This window comes from Galeopterus variegatus, unplaced genomic scaffold (assembly GCF_000696425.1).
Source record: "Galeopterus variegatus unplaced genomic scaffold, G_variegatus-3.0.2 Scaffold2446, whole genome shotgun sequence".
In the NCBI taxonomy this organism is placed as follows: domain Eukaryota; kingdom Metazoa; phylum Chordata; class Mammalia; order Dermoptera; family Cynocephalidae; genus Galeopterus; species Galeopterus variegatus.
Window position 1 is genome coordinate 236,063 of NW_007728557.1, and position 21,752 is coordinate 257,814.

Sequence of the window (21,752 nt, forward strand, 5' to 3'; positions counted from 1 at the left end):
TGGAAAAAAAAAAAAAAAAAAAAAAAAAAAAAAAAAAAATAGAATACTTTTGAAGATGGAAGTGGTATCTAAAAACTACAAGCTACTTCTCCAGAAACATTTAACGTAGAAAATGGTGAAACTTTATATTCATTTTTTAATTTAAAAAATTGAAGGCAAATAATTCCTCAGACTCATAAGACATGAGTCTACAGGAAGTACTAATAAAATTAGCCAGAAACAGCTATAAAAAATTACACTTATCAAAACCTTATCTGAAGTTCTTTTTAGGTTAAAAACATGTTTTGGTCTCTCTGCAATTTCTTATGCTGCAGAAATGTCAAGGATTTTATTTTATTAAATTACATAATAGGACTCATACTATTATTTTGAAATGTGGTATAATTTTACAAGTAGACTGTTAGGAGCAGAATAGGAAAACCTCTAGAGCAGGCATCAAAGGCTATGCAATGGAGTAGAATAAACATGAACTTTGGAACCACTTGGGGCTAAGTTTAAGCAAATTTCTCCTCTCTGATCTCTTCTTCATCTATAAAATGGGGATAATGATACCTTAAAATGTAGGGTTCTTGTGATGATTAAGTAAAATAATTTATGTAGAACACCTAAAATAATGTCCAGAAAAAAATATAAACTCAGTGGAAACAAAATAATGACAAAATAGAGAAGAGCTTTGAAATGAACAAATCTGGGTTCAAATTCTGCCTCAGTTCCTCACTAGCTGTGTGACCTTGGGCTCCTATCTCAGTTCCTTACTAGCTGTGTGACCTTGGGCAGATGATTAAGCTTTTGGTTTTAGTTTCCTCATCTATAAAATAAGAATAATTCAGATCCCCATACTGGCCAGCCACCAAAAAAACCCCAAAAAACCAGGCTTGACAGCTCAGTTGGTTAGAGCGTGGTGTTATAACACCAAGGTCAAGGGTCCAGATCCCTGTACTGGCCAGCTGCCAAATAAATAAATAAACAAACAAATAAATAAAATAAGAATACTTCATATAGAGGTTTGGGGGGAGGTGTGTCTTTATGAGACAATAAGTAATATATGTGTGCCTGAGATGGCCAGATGCCTAACCCATGTCCATTGTCCCTTTCTTCCTTAGTAACAGAACATTTGTATTATTGAGGGCAGCAATGTCTTATTAAAAATCCACATTTCCCAAAGTTTCACTGGCTGTTAGAGTTACCAGTGAGATATAAGCAGAAACTAGCACTTCTGCGAAGATTCTCAGTTCAGAGGCATTCCCTCTTTGCCCGCTTCCCCCTTTCCTCCTTCCTGCCTAGAATGCAGCCATGACGGCTAGAGCTCTAGTTATTTCAGCCTTTGAGGCAACCCATGGAAATGGAAGCCATGATGTAAGGTTTGTGGGACAGAAAGAAAGAATCTGGATCCTCTAATGACTTTGGATCTACTGTTATGGACTTTTAAGTATGAGAAAAAAATAAACTTTTATCTTATTTAAGACACTATTATTTGGCTTTACTGTTAGGTGTAAGTAAACCAAATCCCAGTATAATTTTTGTATAGTACCTAATCTGATGACTGTCACAGAGTGAAACAAATAGTAGCTGTAATTATTTTTCCCCAGTTGCAGCTCTTAATAGTTAATCAATAACCTCTCTTTGTTACAGTTTATCTATGATGATAATATTTTCCATGTTTATACAACTGGGTCATTGTAGGAACCTACTAAATTTCCACATAATTATACAGTATTATAATTAATAATCCATCATAAACTTGTCCCTCCTGGCCAAAGTACTAATCACCACTTATTTTAGGGAAAGAAATCTAGGAAATTGACTAATTATCAATCAAGCATAGCCATCATTGGTGTTCTTGCAGTAACATTACCATTAACATTTTTTTTCATTTTCTTTGTGTCAGTTGTAGAAATAAGATCCAGAAGAGGAGACCCTTTGCCATACCCAAAAGCAAAAAGGCCTCTGACCACACACAAAGGATTAAAAACCACAGTTAAAACTGCAGCAGAAGTCCTACTGTACTTTCACAATGACACACTGCCCATGCCACCCCTTAGATGAACTAGAAAACAAGAAGATACTGCTCCCAGGACACAGTTCAAAGACATGCAGATCTCTCCCTTCCAGCACTGTTTCCAGCAAAATGCTCTCATTGGCTGGGAATTTTCAGAAGGTTACAGGAGGCTTCTGGAACTTGAGTTAGCTCCCTTTCTGATTTGGGTTTGTATGCCATCTTCCAAAAAAACCAAATATAAGAAATTCCTACTCATAATTACTGGAAAATTAATATAAAGTGAATTGTGGGAATATTTCTAATATTTAATTTACCACAATTACATGACCCTTAAATTGTAATCTCAACTAGTAAGGTTGTTGAGAGATGAAAGTAGTCATATTAAGTTAATGCCTAAACACCAAGGGCAATGATATGTACCCCATGATTGTTCAATAAGCAACTGTTGCTAGCAATAAAAGTCAAAGCAAAAGCATCTTCATTATTATGGACATTTTCACAGGAATTCAAACTTACTTCTAAGTGACAAAACCTCTTTGGTTCAGATCTCATATGTGTTTCCAGAGGCATTAACTTGGACAAATGCAACTCAATGGCTCCATAAGCCTTACCTGCCATGATGTACAGATGCAGTAGTGTTTGCACTGTTTGGTGCAGGGCAAGAAGAGGCATGTTGCCACTGGCTGCCCTGAGAGGTAGATGAACCAATGGCAATGGGTGAGGTAGCAGGAGATGAATTGCGATTGGATGAAATGTAGGGACTTGTGGGGTCACTACTTCTACCAAATGAAGCACTGCAAAACAGCACACAGTCACTTTCTTCAGGACATGCTGCTCACACACCATTTCCCAGCACCACCTTCCCACCCAGATTGTGCACTTAAAAGGAACGTAGACCAAAGAGAGGGTACGACAACTGGGAAATGGAGGGATCAACTCCAGCTAGAGCTGGGTCACTGGCAGCAAGCAGGCAATCATCCAAAAGAATGAAGAAATCATCACTCTTTGAAGGATGATCTTTTTGGCCAATCACCCAAAAGAGTGAAGGAATATGAAAGAGGACAGATGAGATTCAACAAGGGAAAGCAGGAAAGTAGAAGATATGACAAGAGTAGAGGCTAAGAAAGAGAAATAATAGGAAATAGAATAATTTTATTAGAAAAAATAATTCCCAACAAACCCAAGGCAAAAAATCATGCAACCTCAATTGTCTACCTGATATAGAAGTAGCACTGCAAAAGCTAAAGTAAGGGCCGGACCCGTGGCGCACTCGGGAGAGTGCCGCGCTGGGAGCGCAGCGACCCTCCCGCCGCGGGTTCGGATCCTATATAGGAATGGCCGGTGCGCTCACTGACTGAGCGTGGTGCGGGCGACACCACCGCGCTGGGAGCGCAGCGACCCTCCCGCCGCGGGTTCAGATCCTATATAGGAATGGCCGGTGCGCTCACTGACTGAGCGTGGTGCGGGCGACACCACACCAAGGGTTGCGATCCCCTTACTGGTCACGAAAAAAGACAAAAAAAAGCTAAAGTAAGAAAAGAGAATTTGGAGAAATTTTGGAGCAGAAGCTCTGTGAAAAAATGACTTTGAGAACTGCAGTTATTTAGCCTAAAGCAAAAATGCCTTTGGGAGGATTGAAAGTTTTAACTAAAGTAAGAAAAGAGAATTTGGAGAAATTTTGGAGCAGAAGCTCTGTGAAAAAATGATTTTGAGAACTGCAGTTATTTAGCCTAAAGCAAAAATGCCTTTGGGAGGATTGAAAGTTTTAAGTCTAGAAAGTAGTACTGTATAGGCAATAAAAGGCAACATTTGTTTCAATTAAAGACAGGTAAGAACCATCTCAATTTCAGCAAAAAATTATTTGTATTAGAATTTTAAAAATACTACTTCTTGACTACAATAGTAATGAGATACTTGTGTGACCAAAAAAAGCTATGAAGCCATCTGTGGAAAAGAGGCATTTTACTGGGCTATATCAAAGGAATTCCTGCCTAAAGACAAGAGATGAACTAGAAAACAGAAAGTAGACCAAGGTTTGGCATAGCTGGGGAATGACAAAATTTCTACTTGCACATTGTTTCATGGATGGTGATGGCATTTGTTTCCTCTTGAAATGATCATAAGACAGGATTTTATAAAATCAAAAAGTGCTTTAGGGTTATAGGAGAAGAAGAGCTTTGGAAATCCAAGGTATGAAGCAAGTTGTAGATCTTTTTTAAAAAAAATGCTCATATAATTAAGTGTGCTCTCCACCCTAAACAGAGGCAGCCCTTCCCTCCTCTGTTCACCATAACTTTGCCAAACTACATCTATTAAACCAAATACCATTCAATCCATTTGCTGATGATTTGAATCATAAAAAATCAACAACCTCACCACAAATTAACTCCATGCCTTGAAATTAAATGGCAGCTTTCTCTCTTTTGCAGATCTAGAACATTATTTTCTTAGAAAAGTTTCCTTGATCTTGGATTCAACCATAAGGAATAATTATATATCTAGAAAGACCAAGGCGTTAGCCTTTAAGGCAAACAAGTGATAGACTTGTAAAGCCAAAAACACCTGGTTGAAAAGTGTCAGTGAAATCACTGAACTGTATTTGTATACTTACAAAGTTGAGCCCTTTCTTATATGATGTAGCTGCAGAACTGAAGAATGTTAAAAGGCAACAGTGGCTATTTGTTTTATAGCTTACTATTTCCCATGTTCCATCATCAACTAATTGACAAGAGTATTCCTGTCAAGTGGAAATAAGTTTTAATCCCAAAGAGCTAATCTGCTCATATAGTCTATGGTCAAAGCCTGTTTCTAAGGTAGCCAACAAATCATCTAAAAAAACCTAGTGATGAAGACTTTGGCATGAAGAGGCAGTTGGAGGGGTTAAGTGGAAGTGAAGAAAGAATTCAAAGTAAGCAGTGAAAAACAGATTCTTCCACATCAGCAGCAAAGTTCAAATTAAAAATATTAATTAAGTATATCTTGTAGCTTAATGGCTCTGGCAAAGGTGCTTTGCTTGCTGGCTAGTATGTGGCAAAGAAAATAATTGCAGAAAAGGGAATATAGATGAAAAAAGGGGAAGGAAACCCATGTACCTTCTCTGCACCAAACTTGCGAGTTTCACATCTTGATGGATCTAAGGGCCATTAAAGTCATAAAAAAAACAAAAACAAAAAACTCAAGTCCCTAAATTAACAGGCTTCAATATGAAACTTCTTTAATGCAATAGAAAACTGTCCCCATTTCCCACCCCTCAACACCCTACAGTATCCCTCCCTTCCTCCCTCCAAAAATATAACTTGAGATGAGACCTACTCTGGTTTTAGAAAAAGAAAAGCCAGCTACTGGACAAGGATAATTTAAATTCAGTCTTGCCCAGAGATTACTAGAAATCACTTCTGATTGAATATTTTCATAGGACTGAGAGGATGGAATATAAAGTCAGGCCTGTGGTGAGAATTTGGAATTAGCTTACTTTAATTCAGTCATTAAGAGACTAAATTCATTTTAATTTTAAATTAGTCAAGACGTTAATTGCAAGAAATCTAAAAGCAATTCAGTTTTTGATTTATTTTTGTGGTGCTAATTGCACAGATTATAATGCATGCAATTATTATCCACATTCCCACAGCCACAGTGAAAGAAAATCATCTCCCACCCCATTGAGCCTGGTACCTTTTCAGGTAGGTTGATACATAGGAGGAAGGAGCAATTGTCTGTGGGGTTTCATTCCCCTCAGCTTCATCCCTCCACAGCTGCCGGGTATAGGAGCCACTCCTCACTAGATTAACAGCTGATTCTCTGTACAGGCATGAAAAAAAAGCAAAACAAAACACTGATTCCTACCACCAGTTTTTGTCCAAGATACAATGCAAAGAGGGGCAGAAGAGTCAGACAGGCAAACTGTAACATGGCTGAAGAAATACACATTCTTCAAGTGATTCTCTATTTTAGATACCTGTTCTCTGTACAGACAGAGGATGAGTAAATATTACTGTTTGCTTTCTCGTATCAACTTCAAAAATTCATGTCGAAGGTCACTAACCCTTTTGTAATGACAAGTTACTTTTGTTCCTCATTTTAAAAATGCCTTGCAATCAGTCCCCAGTAGTAGGTTGCTCATAAGTTAAGCAGAGAAGGGTGTGGTAGGGAAGATGAAGAAGTCTGTCACCAAGGAAAGAGATTATTATAGAAGTGGAAAGGGAAGGAGAATTTGCTGAAAGTCTCTTTAACATTATAAATGAAAAGGCAACCAGGAAGGGGCTGTAGTAGGATTTCTGATCCACAGTTGATAATTCAGAGTCTTTGCTGCAAAAGCTATGGGTCTCCATGCTTCACAAGATTCTCTAGAACAGTCCTTCTCAAACTTTAATATATATTTGAATCACTTAGGGAATTTGGTTAAAATGCAGATTCTAATTCAGCAGGTCTAGGGTGGGGCCTCAAGTTCTGCAGTTCTAACATGCTCCCTGGTGATGCCAATACTGCTAGCTGTAGGACCAGATCTTGAGAAGAAAGATTCTAGATCAGGTTCCGCCCTGGGGTAGAGCAATACTTCAAATTCCGCATATTCATTTTAAGTGATGAGAGAGACTTTAAATTTTATCTACTTAAATATTGCAAGTTGATAATTCAATTAAATAACAATATTGTTAGTGTTTACTATATGGTAGCACTATGCTAAGCACCTTGAGAAACTAGAGAGACATAGACTCTATTTTTACAGAGTCTGCTGGTGGACTAAAACTAATCTACACTTGGAAGGTTCAGGGAAGACTTCGTAAAGATGGTAATGTCTATGCTGGCATTATAATTTAAAGGGTGAAGAACTAACAAAGCAAGGGAGTAAGAGCTAGGAGATTCTAAGCAGAAGGAACAAACAATTCATAATGTGCTAAGGACACCTGTGGAAAAAAGGCAGCAGAGTAATGGCCAGGTGATCACTATGCCCAGCAAAACTAAAGGGGACCATCTTTTTACCTGTTTTCCTTTTCTTCGCTGTCACCTGTGCTGTTGAGCCTCCGGGGTGCTAGTGAACTAATATAGCTTTTGTTTTCTCTCTCCTGTAGGATTAAAAACAAGTAAAGCACAGGGAAGGTATAATATTAACGCAGTGTAAAACATTTTGGGTAAAAAAGCAGAACTTAATATACTTATAATCATATTTCTGGATTCAACACATTCCATTTTCAGTAATATTAAAAAGGTTAGCTTTCAAAGCTTATTCCTAACTTTCCTCCACTAAAAACCAGTATACAGGGAAATAATTCTCATGGGCAAAGACAGAATGATCAAATAAAGAAAACAGTGGCACAAATTACACAAAATAGCAGCTCTGCCAAGAAAGATGGGAAACCTTTGAAAAGCCACAGAAAGCGCCACTCTAGCAATCTTGATGAAATAAGCCTTTTTAGACACCAGTGTATCTTTTCAGTGAAGCTGAAATGCAGCTTCCTTAGGGACATGCACAACAAATATTCTGCAGAATTAACCCAACCAATATGCCTCACCCCTTTGAGTAGTCTCCAGAAATGCAATATAAAGCAAGAGGACTATGATTACAAAAAAGATCTGGCCCAGAGAACAGCACTAAGTGAGCCCTATGAAACCTAGAACCAAAAGGGAAGAAAATAAATATTTACTAATTTTGCATACATAGATAAACTGTGAAGTTAGCTGATCCCACTTCTGCTAGTGAAAAAATGACAAATTAAAAAATTTTTTCTAATTGCTAATTTGCCTGAGCTTCATTAGGATTCAAAGCCTAGCCAAGAAACTCTGCTTCTCAACATCAAAAGAATAAATTTCTGAATTTGATCCAGAAGAACTGTTTGGGGCATATCCAAATTTTCATACTTCTGATCTACTGTTTTGCTGTAGTTGAGGGGATAAGGAATAATGATCATAAGGTGGGCCAAAAGGAAAAGCTACTTCTAAAGCTGCTTCTTCTTCTTCTTTTTTTTTTTTTTTTGGCCAAGCAAATAATAGCAAGCAAATAGCTACTTGATTAAACTATCAATGTGTCTGTCTTCTTTAAAGGCTTTGTACTTCCAGAATCAACTTAGGGACTAGAAAATATTTCCATTTAAATTTTTGTGGAGGGAAAAAAAAAAATTGCCTTGGGGTTTCCCCATGCCTTGCCCAACCTGCACCTTATCTTTGTTGTCCAGAAGAGCAGAAATCCGAGGGCTTGATGAGGAGCGGTAGATAGAAGAGCCTTGGTCTCTTACAGCTTCCCTGGAATTGGCCACCTCACTCAGCATGTTGTGGCTGCCAGTTTTTCTGAGTCCCAATCGCCACGAACAAGGAGATTCATCTTTGGGCTCTTCCAGCTTGTTAAAAAGGCCAGAGAACTATGAGGGAAGAAGCAAATAAAAAAGAAAAAGAAAGGCTCCGATGATTCTTTTTCAGCTTAGTTGCCTTTTCCACATTTAACTAAGTTCAGTGAGGCAAAACAAGGCAGCAAAGAACAAATAAATAGCAGGTTTTCTGCCCCTGTTCCCTTCCTCACCTGGCAGATGCTAATAAACTCTCAAGGCTCTCTTTCTCCCTAAGCCATAAACAGCCTCAGATTCTTAACACAATACTCCTACCTAACAGAGTTGCTCTGAGAAATTAAACACCACTTGCTCTCCCTATGCAATTAGTACTGACCTAGAGCACCAGGAGATTATGTTCTAGTAAAACATCTTCTCTTGACTCACTGTGTAACTGAAAATAAGATACGTCATTACTCTAAGTCACAACATGCTCATCTGTAAAATGGTGATAATAAGCTTAATTGCTCCTTATAATACTAGAGGCCTTTCCACTCAAATTCTAATTGCTGCTTTCAAGAAAATAATTGATCTAGGGCAGCAGTTCTGAGAGTTTTAGATTTCACTGACCAGCAAAATTAAAAAGAAAAAAATTTAGAGGTCAAAGGGTTGCCATCTATTTTATTTTTGAACAACTCACCATCACCATCATTTCATTAAAAAAAAGAAATTTTAATATCAGAAAATAAAGCTTTATAAAAAGCTTACAAAATCTTTAATTATTGGGCCAGCCCGGTGGCGCACTGGATAGTGCGCCGCTTGGGAAGCGCGGCAGCGCTCCCGTCCGAGGGTTCGGATCCCACGTACAGACCGGCTCCCGCTCACTGGCTGAGCGAGGCGCGGGCGTTGCCGGACACGGAAAAAAGACAAAAAAAAAAAAAAAATCTTTAATTATCTCATTTTGCCACAAACCAGGGAAACATAATAGACTCGCATTAGCCCAAGGACCAGTTTGGAGTAAAATTTGTCTTTGGAAAACCAGCCAACGGCCCCTTTCTGGGTTCTAGGGACTTTTGCAAGAAGTCTTGGGTCTTGATTCCAATACCAGGCCACTTTTACTGCCTGGTATAGTGAAAATGCAATAAAAACATCAAATCATTCATCTCTAGCTCACACTCAGATTTTCTCTTTTCATCAGTCATCTGAATATATGCGTTATGTACTCCTCCCAGCTTTAGAGGCTTAATGATGTTAGCTTTTTACAAGCTACCCTGATTCTAAGGGGGAAAATGCCTTTCCCAGCTTATTTTAGCAAAGAGGAAAAAGCATATTTGTGTGTTTACAGGTAATATTTTTTTAATTTAGTATTTTTCTCTTAAAAAAGGAGGAAGTCTAGTCACACCTAGAAACAGTAGCAGTATATGAAATACATCTAAATCCCTGGATAATGAGTGAGGACTGCATTTTGTTTGAAACCTCTTTAATAATTCACAATGATGCTTCTAGGAATAAATAAATAGCCGGACCTTTGGTTCCTTCATTTCCACAAGGATATCATAAGCTCATCTTTCCAATTCATGAGGTGCTAAGAAGATCAATAAGTTAATATCTATAAAACCACAGAGCTTTTTCACCAGCTTCATTCCAAAGAACTCAGACAAATTCTTAACCTCAAAACTAATTTTATACTTTGTAGAGTAGGGTCATCATTCAAGTCTGCCTCACTTACTAGAAGCCTACAGGTTCTCAGAGGCCTGCACAAAATTGCAGGAGAAGGTGCCTCTGGTATTTCAACAAGTTCTTTCTACCTCTGCCCTCTATCTACCATAAAGTATACACTTTGTAGAGTAGGGTCATCATTCAAGTCTGCCTCACTTACTAGAAGCCTACAGGTTCTCAGAGGCCTGCACAAAATTGCAGGAGGAGGTGCCTCTGGTATTTCAACAAGTTCTTTCTACCTCTGCCCTCTATCTACCATAAAGTATAAACATTTTACTCATGAAAGTATGGTTTTAAAAGAGAAGTAGAAAAAGGAGAATAGTCATGAAAACAATTAATGCTAGAGGCTACGTATCATCCTAGCCCAGCCTAAACTTCACATATAGTTAACTCCAGATACAAAGAAAATAGGCAAATGACAAAATTTCTTTGGTCCCAGACTACTTTATCGTATGTTATCTTAACACACTGTAGCCAAATTTGTTAAGTGATGGTTTTATAGGGGGTTTTTTGCAATGTTATGAACTGAATGTTTGTGTCTCTCCCCTCTCCACCCAAATTCACATGTTGAAGCCCTAACCTCCAGTGTAACTATTTGGAGACAGGGCCTGTGAGGAAGTGATAAAGGTTAAAAGAGGTCAAGAATTAGGGGCCCTAATCTGACAGGGCTGGTGCCTCATAAGAAGAGGAAGAGACACCAGAGCTCTCCCTCTCCTCCGCCTTGTTAGGACATTGTAACAAGATGCTGCCATCTTCAAGCCAGGGAGAGACCTCACCAGGAACTGAACTGGCCTGTATCTTGATCTGGGACTTCTCAGCCTCCAGACTGTGAGAAATAAATTTTTGTTGTTTAAATTACTCAGTTTGTGATATTTTGTTATGGGAGCAGACTAAGACAGGCAAGAATGTATCTTTATTGTTTTGCAAGAATATATCTTCAAGGCTTTTCTAAGTGTGTGTTACTGCAGTAGGTTGAAATATAATACCCAAATCAACTCCAGAGTACTCACTCTCCTGGCAGAAGAGGCAGAGAAGGTATTCTGAGATGGTGTTGGTATCTGCTCCGTGGTACTGCTCTTGCTTTCAGAGTTGGAATGGTTGACAATGGCTTCTGGCTTTGTATCTGTGATTTAAGATAAGAGAAGCAACAAGTGCAAGTATGAAAATCTTATCTTTGTGTGCATATGTCCTTTTCTTCTAATAAAAATGGTTGCCCGTTATCAAAACAGATTATTAGGGCCATGTAATTCTTGGACTCAAACTAAGATGAAATCTCTAGCAACTATTAGCAGAAGAAAATTAATTCAGTGGTATCCCATCTTAGTAAGACTCCAATTCCAATTTCCAGAAGAAAACTGAAAACTGATAACTGTCTCCACATTGTTAGTTACATCATATAGTTACATAGATTCAGTAATCGATGTTTGGGGAGGGGAAGATGAACAGGAAAAAAACAGAAAAAATGTAAGACAGACCTTGCTTTCTAGGCAATTACAATCAAGAGAAAAAGATAAAATAATAATAATAGTAACAGTACAAGATCATATATAATTTAGGTGTTAAATTGGTTGATTCAGATCAACAAGTACTGTAGGAGTTCAGAGGAGAGGAAAATCCTCCGACACAGGAAACAGTAAGGAAAGCTACTACATTAGTCAGGGTTCTCCAAAGAAACAGAACCATGGAGGAAGCTGGAAGACAATACCTATTGGCAGGCAGAGGAGAAAGAAAGGGCATGAGTAATGGCTCAGAATCAAAATACACACATCTGTTGGTCAGTGAAGGGTCAGGCCTAATTTAAGTAATGGGTATTCTTGGCGTTACAATAGGAAATAAAGGCAGAAAGGATTATAAAGGATGTTGAAAAGTTAAGCTACAGAATTTCAGTAATTGAGCCCACATAACATAAATAGAAGTGGTCCGTCTCAGTGAAGTCATCAAGCAGAAACCCTGTCTTGTTCACTGCTGTATACTAAAAAACTAGCACTGTGCCTGCACCTTGTGGGTATCTTTCTGGTCTATGTACAAAACAGAACCCTAGAGTAACTCACCCATGGATTATGTGACAATTTTAAGCCATAACCTAACTGTGACACTTGGCAAGTTACTTATCATATTTGAACCTCTATTTTCTCATTGATTAATCAGGGATTTTAATTCTTGCCTTATGAGAATTGTTATAAAGATTAGAGATAATGTTTTTAAATTGCATAGCTCAAGTCTGGCCATGGTAAATCCCTTGTGTTATTAATATTATTATTTTTGTGGTTATTGTGAATATTCAAGGCATCTTTTAAATACTATCTGAATATCTCTATCCCCAAGAAATCCACCTTACTAGCCAATGTGACAGATTGGTATAGTAATAGCCCCCAGTGAATATGACTACCTGAATCAATACTCTTGTGTAGTATCTTCTCATATTGACTCTGTGCTTGATCATGTGACTTGTTATGACCAGTAGGGCATTAGCGAATGTGACACAAGCAGAGGCTTGGAAAGTGCTTGTGCATTGAACCTTGCCGCTTCTGCCTGCTTTTGAAATCCAGATGCCATGTGAAGGAGCAGGGGCTAGCCTGCTTGATGATAAGAGACACATGGCCCACTTGCCCTAACCTTTCTAGCCAACCACCAGAAAGTAGTGTAATGCCATCCAGGACTAGCCATCCCCCAGCTGACTTACCAACTGACTGCAAAAACATGAATGAGCCCAGCATTACCATGGGGAGAAGAGACAAGCCATCCCTGCTGAGCCCTTCCCAAATTGCCAACCCATAAAATTGGGTGGATATAAAGAGTTTTTGTTTTAAGCCACTAAGTTTTTGGATGCCTTGTTATGCAGCAATAGATAATTGATACAATTAAGTCAAATAAATACAAGGGAAAAAATAGAAATCCAAGTCAAACTGTTTACATTCACCTCGAAATATAATATTTTTTACTACAACATTTATATGTAAGACACATGAAAACTGACATGTCATGAGATTGTATCTGTGGATCTTCAAAAATGGGATAAATGCATTCAACAAATATTTGTTCCATATATATACATGATAGACAACATTTGGAAAGATTCAGATATAATCCACTTCCTTGCACACTTATGACATATATTTACTCAGCACCCACCAGGTAGAAAGCCCTGCGCTTGGCATACAGGAAGAAGAACAAGACACATAATACATGCAAGTACTTCTGAAGCTTGCCAGTGGGAGAACAGCAGAAGAGATGAGAAAAAACAGAAGTAACTTTAATACTAAGCAGTATGAGATAAATAATATGAAAGAGGTTCAAATAAATAGCTATAGGAGTCAGAGGAGAAAAGAAAACCTTGTATCTATATGGTAAGACTTCATAAAGGAAGTTGATTTGAGCTGGGCTTTGAACATGAATAAAAATTCAGCTGGGAAAGTAGGGAAGCTTGCTGGAACCATCTGGCTTCTGCCTACATCAGGCTACTGAAACTGCTCTCTAGAATTACTAGTGACTTCCTAATTGCTATATCATCTTTAAGCACTCCCTTCTGATTACCACCCTGGCTTAATACATAAATACATATCCTGTTTTTTCTCAGTCTTTCTGACCATACCTTCATTGCATCCTTCCCTGATTCCACTTCACTTCCTAACACAGTGTGTCCCAAGATTCTTTTTTGTACCTCTTTTCTCTATAATTTCTCCCTTGGGGATCTCATCCTTTTCCATAATTTTACCTTTCATTCCTCATGCATATAATTTCCACTGGGTCCCTACTACTCTGAGGAGTCCGTGTTACAGTCAGTATCTCAGGCATGTCACTTGCCAGTTATGAAACCTAATTCACCTAACCTCCTATAGTGTCAATTTCCTATCCTAGAAAGTGGTGATGATAATATATACCTCAGAGTGTAGTTGTGAGGATTAAATAAAATGTTTAAGTGTGTGACAAAGTAAAAAGCACTACACAAATGTAAAGTTTTATTATAATTCCCTGAACTAGACATAATCTTTCTTACTAGTGAATACCATTGACTGCATTTATATCTCTCATGTGACATGTATTTTATTCATGTATATGCCTTTTTATTCCACTACTAGATATATTCAACAAAAAAACATTTAAAGAATGTGAATGCCTGTCATGTGTCAGGCATTGTGCTGAGACCTGGGAGTACAATGATAAACCCAGAGTTCCCAGCCAAAATGATGAATGCTACAGCTGAGGTAAGTATGCAGTGCTAGAGGGACACAAATAGGGGAGTAATTATCATGGCATGGGAGAACAGTCCATTCCTTTCCAGCTTCTTATACCAAAATAACCTAAAAAAAAGATTTTTTCAATCTGCTAGCTCCTATAGCTTCTAACAAAAATCACTCAACAATGTTTGATGACCTGAAATGAATTCTGAGGCACAAATAAACATTCAGGGGCAGGAAAGTCAGAGCATGTTTGAGGAAATTAAGCAATCCAGGTTGGCTAGAATATGTCCTTACCTATTGGAAAGGTCAGCCAGAGCTAGATTATGAAAGGTCTTGAAGGCCAGACTATGGGGTTTGGGATTTATTCTGCAGGCAAAGATGGAGGGAGATGATCATAGAAGATTTTTGAACAGAGGTGTAGCGTAATCACAAGAGTGTTGTGGGTGTTTTACTACAACAGCAATGTGGAGATGGGCTGCAGGGAACAAGAGACCTGAAGTTGGGATACAAATCACAAAGCTATGGCAGTAGTTCAGGTAGTTTCCTCCCATTTTTTTTTTAACATCTTTGTAGCTAATTGAAGTGATCTACAACAGAACAAGCCCAGATATTAATTCAAGATAATACTTGATGCCTAGAACATGTAAGTACTCAATAAGTAATACAAATATCAAAAAGATGCACATTTATAAATTTTGATAGGTACTACACTAGCATTTCCAGAGAAAGCTGTGTCTGATTAATAATAAAAATTCAAGTCTTAATAAATACAAGGTCATCTCTAACACTGCAAACTTAGCTGGTGCCAGTCTTCTCTATAAAACTGATAGTCTCTAACTTCCTTTGGTAACATCCAATGAGCCTCAGAGATGGAGACATGAAGAAGAGCAGTATTCTCCCATAATTGATAGAAACCATGTCAGCAAAGCCAGACCTCATCAGGAGCTGAGGCCCAGACAACAGAGTAAGTTAAATATCTTCATTATATATAGGCCAGCTACAGCAGAGTTCAGAGGAAGACACAGACTCCATTATAAATTTAATGTGTGATCCTTTCCCCTCTAACTTGGTCTTTTGCAGAAACATTTCATCTTAACATGGACTCAAATCTGGAGGAATAATATGCCAGTGAATATGGGGCATATGTACTGTAAAATCCTAGTTTACCATTAACTATCAATTATGTATGACAACTATTCTATTACAGTCGAACCTCTGTTCAGGAAAACCCAGTATCTACTTTCTCAGCGTCTGCCAGACTATGAATCAAAGCCTGTGGGCTATTCTATAGCTTGTTGGTCTGACCATGTTAAGCACCTCACTCTCACTGTCTGGGTTCCTGTCCTGTCAAATAATAAACTTAAGCAGCTCCATATAATGTATATGTTATCAGAGTCATAAATGTAAATATGATTTTGCTCCTCCCTCCATCCCCCACCCAGGAACTAATGAGGAGAAGAAAAAAAAATTTTTTTTTAGGCTTTCAGACAAACCTGAGAACTAAATGCAAATTTTCACCAGTTGGTTAAAATTATTGACTGAAAGTGCCTCTGCAAAATCTCACCTTCTCTGCCTCTCAGCATACTGACTTTTTGGAATCTGGCCTCAATGCCATATACCAACCCAAGGTCAGGACAGTTGGCTCCTTCATACAAGAATTCTTTGTGTACCTTATTATATGGCTACATAGGAACTGGTAGATGTAATCTAACATGGCTCACAGCTTTTAAAAACAACTTGTCATTACAATTTGACATCTTATCCTTGAAAACTAAAGTTCAAGCTCTTTTGGGGGCCCTCTAAACCTGGCTAGCTCTCTGATAAGCAGTGATCTCCTCACTATGGAAATGGAGGATCTTTACTATGAACATCTTTGCATTACCTGCCTCTTTCTCAGTTTCTGACTCAGAAGCTTCATCTTCACCTTCTTCCTCCTCCTCTGAGCTGGAGCTGCTGGATTCTTTGTTTTCTTCCTCCATTTCTTGGGACTTGGGTGTCTCTTCCTCATAGAGCATCTTCTCTTTGCTTAATTTAAGATGACAATTTGAATGTAATTCAGAAGTGACAAACCACGTAAGTTTACTGATAATCAGGCGTAATAAAGGGAACAAGTCTATAAACCCAAATGTAGAAGCAATAACAGAAATATATTCAAATCCTTCTTTACATCTCTGTGGACTGCTGAACACTTGGCTTTTGCAGACCAAGGTTTAGTATTAACCTTAGAGCATGATCAAAGGGATCTGGCCTATTCAACATACAGAAAAAAGGAAAGCTATGAATTTTGATGATAATGGGGCAGACACATATTAAAAAAATAATAATTTAACAAATGTTTACTGAATACTTATTACATGCCAGAAATCATGCTAGGCATTAGTATAGTGGTAAACAAAACAGATATAGTCCCTGCGCTCATAGAACTTACAGTATAGTAAGGGGAGCAGTTGGGACTAAGAACCTATAAGCTAGCATAAAAGAAATGCTGTACACAGTCTCAATTAATTTCTAAATTTAAAATGCCTTCTCCCATCCTGTGTTTACCCCATGTATCAGTGCCACTTCCTTGCCCCACAAACTTTCCCACATGTTTAAAGATCATCTGGCTAAAGCCAAACACAGAATTTCTTTACTGTATAAATTCTCAAGTATGTCACCCACACACAGCAAAGCTCTTCCCATTCCTCAAAGCCTAAATGTCTTACTTCTTAAAGAGTCCGCTCTGCAACTTGCTGTTCAGGTCTGATTCAATAAGTTTATTTCGTGTCTCCTTCTCACTTCGAAGCTGGAAATTGAGAAAACAGAGAAAAACGGGAAGATGTTGACTACTTGTGAAAAATCAGCAGTATTGAAAAGAACCAAAATAGTACTGTCATTCTGAAGAAGATAAGACTAACACCAAAGTGGGAAGAGAAAAACTGAGAAAAAGAAAAACACGTCTGTTGGGTCTCGTTAGAAGATAATGACAGAGGAAAAACCTCATCCATGGTAGGAGAGAAAAACCACGGTGTTAGAGCATCAATAAAACTGCCTCTATCAAATATCCAAACCCAATCTTCCAAAAAAGCCTAGATCAAAAAGGATAAAAAACCAAAAAGAATTTTGAAAGAATTCTTTATGATCCATAAACTGAAATAAGTTGGCAATAGTTCTAAAGAATACACAGGTACCGGATGGGAAATAAGCCCTTAGAGAAAATAGTCTGGTACTTAGACACATGCTCTAGACAAAATGTATTTATATCCCTAGACCCAAAGTTATGCAGGCGGCAAATATAAGTACCATTCCCAGTAATGCAGAAATGTTAATCAGTGAAGATAATTATTTATGTTCAAAAGCCTAACTCTGCTTAGTAAAGGATATACAGGAACTCTACTATTTTTTGCAACTTCTATGTGAGTCTAAAAATTATCTGAGTAAAAACCTAGCTATGCAAAATGTACATCTTGTATTAGGAAGGCTGTTGCTGCCAAATAACAGCACTGATACTGTTTTTGGAAAATCCCAGCTTTTAGTGATCCTGACTTCCCAAGAAAGAAAACAAAATGAACTATAAGTTGTGTTTGTCTGAGTTTTATGTATCTGACTTTTCCACTGAGCCCTGAAGTAATGAGAATCTTCGCTTTACAGTCCAGACATGCTGAATACACCCGAGGTTAGATATGGTTGGTTTGTCCTATCACTGAGCTATACAGTCCTTTGATCAGACTGCTCTGTTTCGCACATTTGTCCTAAACTTGAGGTCACATGCCCTGAGCCTTGCGTAGCGCATGCAAAGGAAAAGACAAGGGAAAGCCAACGATTTTTTTTTTCTGTTCTACCCTGTTATCACTGATCTTTATTCTCTTCACCCAAATTACTCATCCCCTTTATAGGTAGAAAATGTGACTATTCATTCTTCATCTGTATATTGAGCAGGTTTTCCATTCTGCAGTATGTACATGGGCACCATGCTTATGTACTTCTCCTGTATAGCACTTAGTAGAATGACTTACATACCAAACAAGAAAAGATGTAAAATCTGGGTTTCATAAATCATGAATAGGTATGAATCACTGGCCAAGTATTGTCCAATATCAAATAACAGTTTTAGGTTTGTGTGTTTGTTTTTTAAGAAAGAAATATATTCCTCTCTCTAATAGATGGACTTTAAATAAAAATATCCTTTTAGTCGATAATAATTATAAAAAAGCTATGAGGTGTCCTCTACTCTGGTACTCCCTATTTGGAAAAAACTCTGATTTGAATGTATCACATTCATTTTCTAGAACTCAAGGGTAAATTAATTATTAGTTGTTTGTTGTTGTTTTTAACTTTTAGCTCCTTGAAGACTACCTTATAATGAGTGGTTCCTGGGATATCTTCTTCTAACAGACTGTAGATAGTTCCTGGAGGGAAAAATTAATATCTCTGGAATGCAGATATGTCCATTTCAGCTCTAAGCAGATACAACTAAAACAAGTGATTGGGATAGCTGGTGTGGATTGCAAATGGTTAGAAAAGCTTTAAAAGTATCAACCAGAAACTCACCACATTCTGCTTCTTCTGGAGCATCTCCAAGTGCTCTACAAGACCCTCATCAGCCACATCAAATGGTGTCTGACCCTGGCAGAGAAAAGGGGCACCAAGACTGATAAAACACAAAGTAGCAATCACATGACTTCAGTTCATCATGGAACTACTCAATATTCACTTTTTGTCTTTGATTCCAATGATAGCTGCTTCCCCAACTAATCTACCCTACGTTATAATGCCTTTTGTCACAGAGGAAACAGGAAACATCAAATCCTTTAAATACAGTTTTACATTGTGTAAAATAGTATTGAGGAAATCACCACATCATTTCTAATGCTTATTGCCTTTTGGCAAATGATCAAGTGAAATCCCTGCCTGTACTAATATGGTATTAATTGCTATGATAAATTCAATAAGGGGCTCTTAAAAACCTCAGAGGGAGGTCCAGGACACATGTGCACTGAAGACTAAGTCCAGGAATCATCTTTCTTTAAGCGAAAGGAGGGCAGATAAGGACGTTATCTCTTTTAGGAATCATCAGCACAATTAAGGACCTTGATCTAGGGGCTGAGAATGAAACCTGAGTTCAGGAGAGATGTGAGGCTGATAAGAACATCTACTAACTAAAAGGCCATGTCTCTGGACTCTGAAAAATCAGTAGACATAGGAATAGGAGTTCCAGGGCTTCTACATTGTTCGAAGTGAGGCTGTTTCAGCCAAACTCAAGGATCTCTGTCTTTATAACATTTTTAATGACTCCATGTGAGTAAAGCTCAGTTGTTAAAAGACTCTGAATCAAAAGAATAATAGAATCTTTCATACCTCACCATAGACAGTGGCCTTAGTCTCCCTCAAAGCTCATTTTTTGCCAAAGGCAGAGTTATCTTTTTTTCCTATTTGTTTGTTCTAGAGGCTTTAACATAAATAGAATCAGAAGACTAGGTCAGTGGAATTTTATTTTACATAGCAAACATATCTCAGTGTTGATAATGGGGACAGGGGCAGGGAGGTGAAAGGGAACACCATAGCTAACAGTGATGTATATCTCCCCAGAACAGTCAGCCTGGTCATTGAACAGACACTTTAAGCCCTTTTTTCTAAAGACCCAGGCACCGATCTCATTGCCTTTTTAGAGGTTCAGGCTCACTAACCAGTTTGTTTCGAATATCCATGTCACAGAGTGCTTCTGCCAGGATGGAGCAGGCCTCCTTCACTCCCCAGTGTGCAGCAGCATGGAGGGGAGTCCAGCCATCATGATCCTGAACATCGAGTTCATAGCCAGCCTGAATTAGAAGTCTAAGAAGAAAACTCCAAATAAGACCTTTATCTACCCTATATTACAGTTTTCTTCCAAATAAACTATCACCTAATTGATATTTCAGATTTTGACCCTGAACCACAGGAGTCTTACGACTACTTCTGCCCTGTAAGGCACAGCTCAGATTTCATAGTTACTACTTTGAGCACCAATCATAGATTATCTTTACCATTCCTCTCCAAAAGGTGATATGGTATTTCCTAGGTACATCCATGTTATACCATACAAAGGGAGTGTATGGAAAGGTGTATACCTGAGATTAACCAAAGCCTAATTCAATTAGCCAAATCAGACAACTCTATCACAAGGTGCATTTTCCTCTTTCCAGTGCAGGCAGAAAGAAACATATAAGATGAGGACTCAGTTAGTTATCTCTTCAGGGTACTTTACGAACTAGCTTTCTGGTTGGTCTTTCCAGGACACCATATGTTTACTGTAGACTCTCATACCTCCAATTTCCTGCTAATTATAAAGCTATAATCTAACTTGTATACATGGAAAAAGAAAGATATGACTCCTGAAGCCCCAAACTGCACTGGGCTGATTGAGGTTACCTATATCATGGGCCTCCAGATACCTTTCAAAGAATGAACAGAGTATGAATGTCACTCTCAGGCAGAAATGGAGTACCAAAACACTGCCATACCTACTAGAAACCCCATATTAGGTGGAATATGAAGCATTAGAAGAGCCTAGCAACAACTGTGTATACTATTCCTTTAGCAATCCATGTCTTTGGGAAAGCCTGTCAACATTAAGCACCAGGTACTACATAAAGCATGTATAGATGTAAGGAAAAATGTAACAGGTAGAGTAGTAGAATACAAATCCCTTGTATAAGTTTGACTATACCACACCAGTGGACATTGCACACTCAAGATCTGTATAGTTAATCTAATGAGCCCCCAAAATTATCTAAGTCAAAAAGGACCAAAAGGATCACAAGTCTGTCCTATGTTACAGATCACAAGAGAAGGTGATTGTAGGGATATTAATGACAAATCATAGAACTAGAAGAGGTGTTGAAAGGTCACTTCCTAGACCAGTGTACCTCAACTCTGTTTCACATCATACATGTCAGTGAGAGGTTAGAGGGATGGTAGAAGGGAGAGAGACCATCCACGGATGAATACCAGTAAAATATGAGAAAAGATTGCATAGTCAGAGAGGAAACCTACAAAAAAGGAAACACCATAGCTGAAAATCTAATTCACCCTCTGCTTCTAAAACCCACCTCTTCTTCTCCCAGTGAACCAGACTCCTGATTGATGTAAGTGGACAATACCTGAGGACTTCAGAATAGCCCTTGGCAGCAGCCACATGGAGGGCTGTAGCGCCTGAGCGGGTCTGCCTCACATCCTCGATTTTCCCACTGTTGAGCCACTGGCGGGCATCCTGCAACATCTGTTGCTCTTCTTCTTTTCTTGACTGCTCTAGATCAACTCCTACAGAAACCAGATACCAGACAGCCAGCATTACTAAAGCTCCACTTAAGTCTGACAGGATATTTTCCTTAGATTCAAAACACATCAGAAATATAACCACAAGATAAAAGTTTAGTCATCAAGTTGTATATTCATCAAATTTAGAAGAGCAATGGCATTTGTACACACATTAGTGGTCTTACCAGGGTTAAATTACCAGGTTAAATATTATGTGATGTGGATCCATTAAGGAAGCACACCTAAAATTGTTTTTAATAGAACATAAAGACAAAAAGGGACATTATTTTTCTATTATAATATTTGTACGGAGCTGTAAACGTC

General features: G+C 38.2%; 1 protein-coding gene across 2 annotated transcripts in view; it reads right to left on the minus strand.

Annotated features, from left to right (window-relative positions):
- PPP1R12B (protein phosphatase 1, regulatory subunit 12B) overlaps positions 1 to 21,752 on the minus strand; it is a 168,253-nt gene that overhangs the window by 138,860 nt on the left and 7,641 nt on the right. For both annotated transcript variants that reach the window (XM_008581730.1, XM_008581731.1), the window contains exons 3-11: positions 21,272 to 21,431; positions 19,820 to 19,964; positions 18,684 to 18,758; positions 16,859 to 16,938; positions 16,036 to 16,178; positions 10,983 to 11,095; positions 8,149 to 8,349; positions 6,977 to 7,059; positions 5,672 to 5,797 (exon numbers count right to left, since the gene is read on the minus strand). In XM_008581730.1, the coding sequence (XP_008579952.1) occupies positions 5,672 to 5,797; positions 6,977 to 7,059; positions 8,149 to 8,349; positions 10,983 to 11,095; positions 16,036 to 16,178; positions 16,859 to 16,938; positions 18,684 to 18,758; positions 19,820 to 19,964; positions 21,272 to 21,431 (1,126 nt within the window). The remainder of the gene's footprint in view (positions 1 to 5,671; positions 5,798 to 6,976; positions 7,060 to 8,148; positions 8,350 to 10,982; positions 11,096 to 16,035; positions 16,179 to 16,858; positions 16,939 to 18,683; positions 18,759 to 19,819; positions 19,965 to 21,271; positions 21,432 to 21,752) is intronic.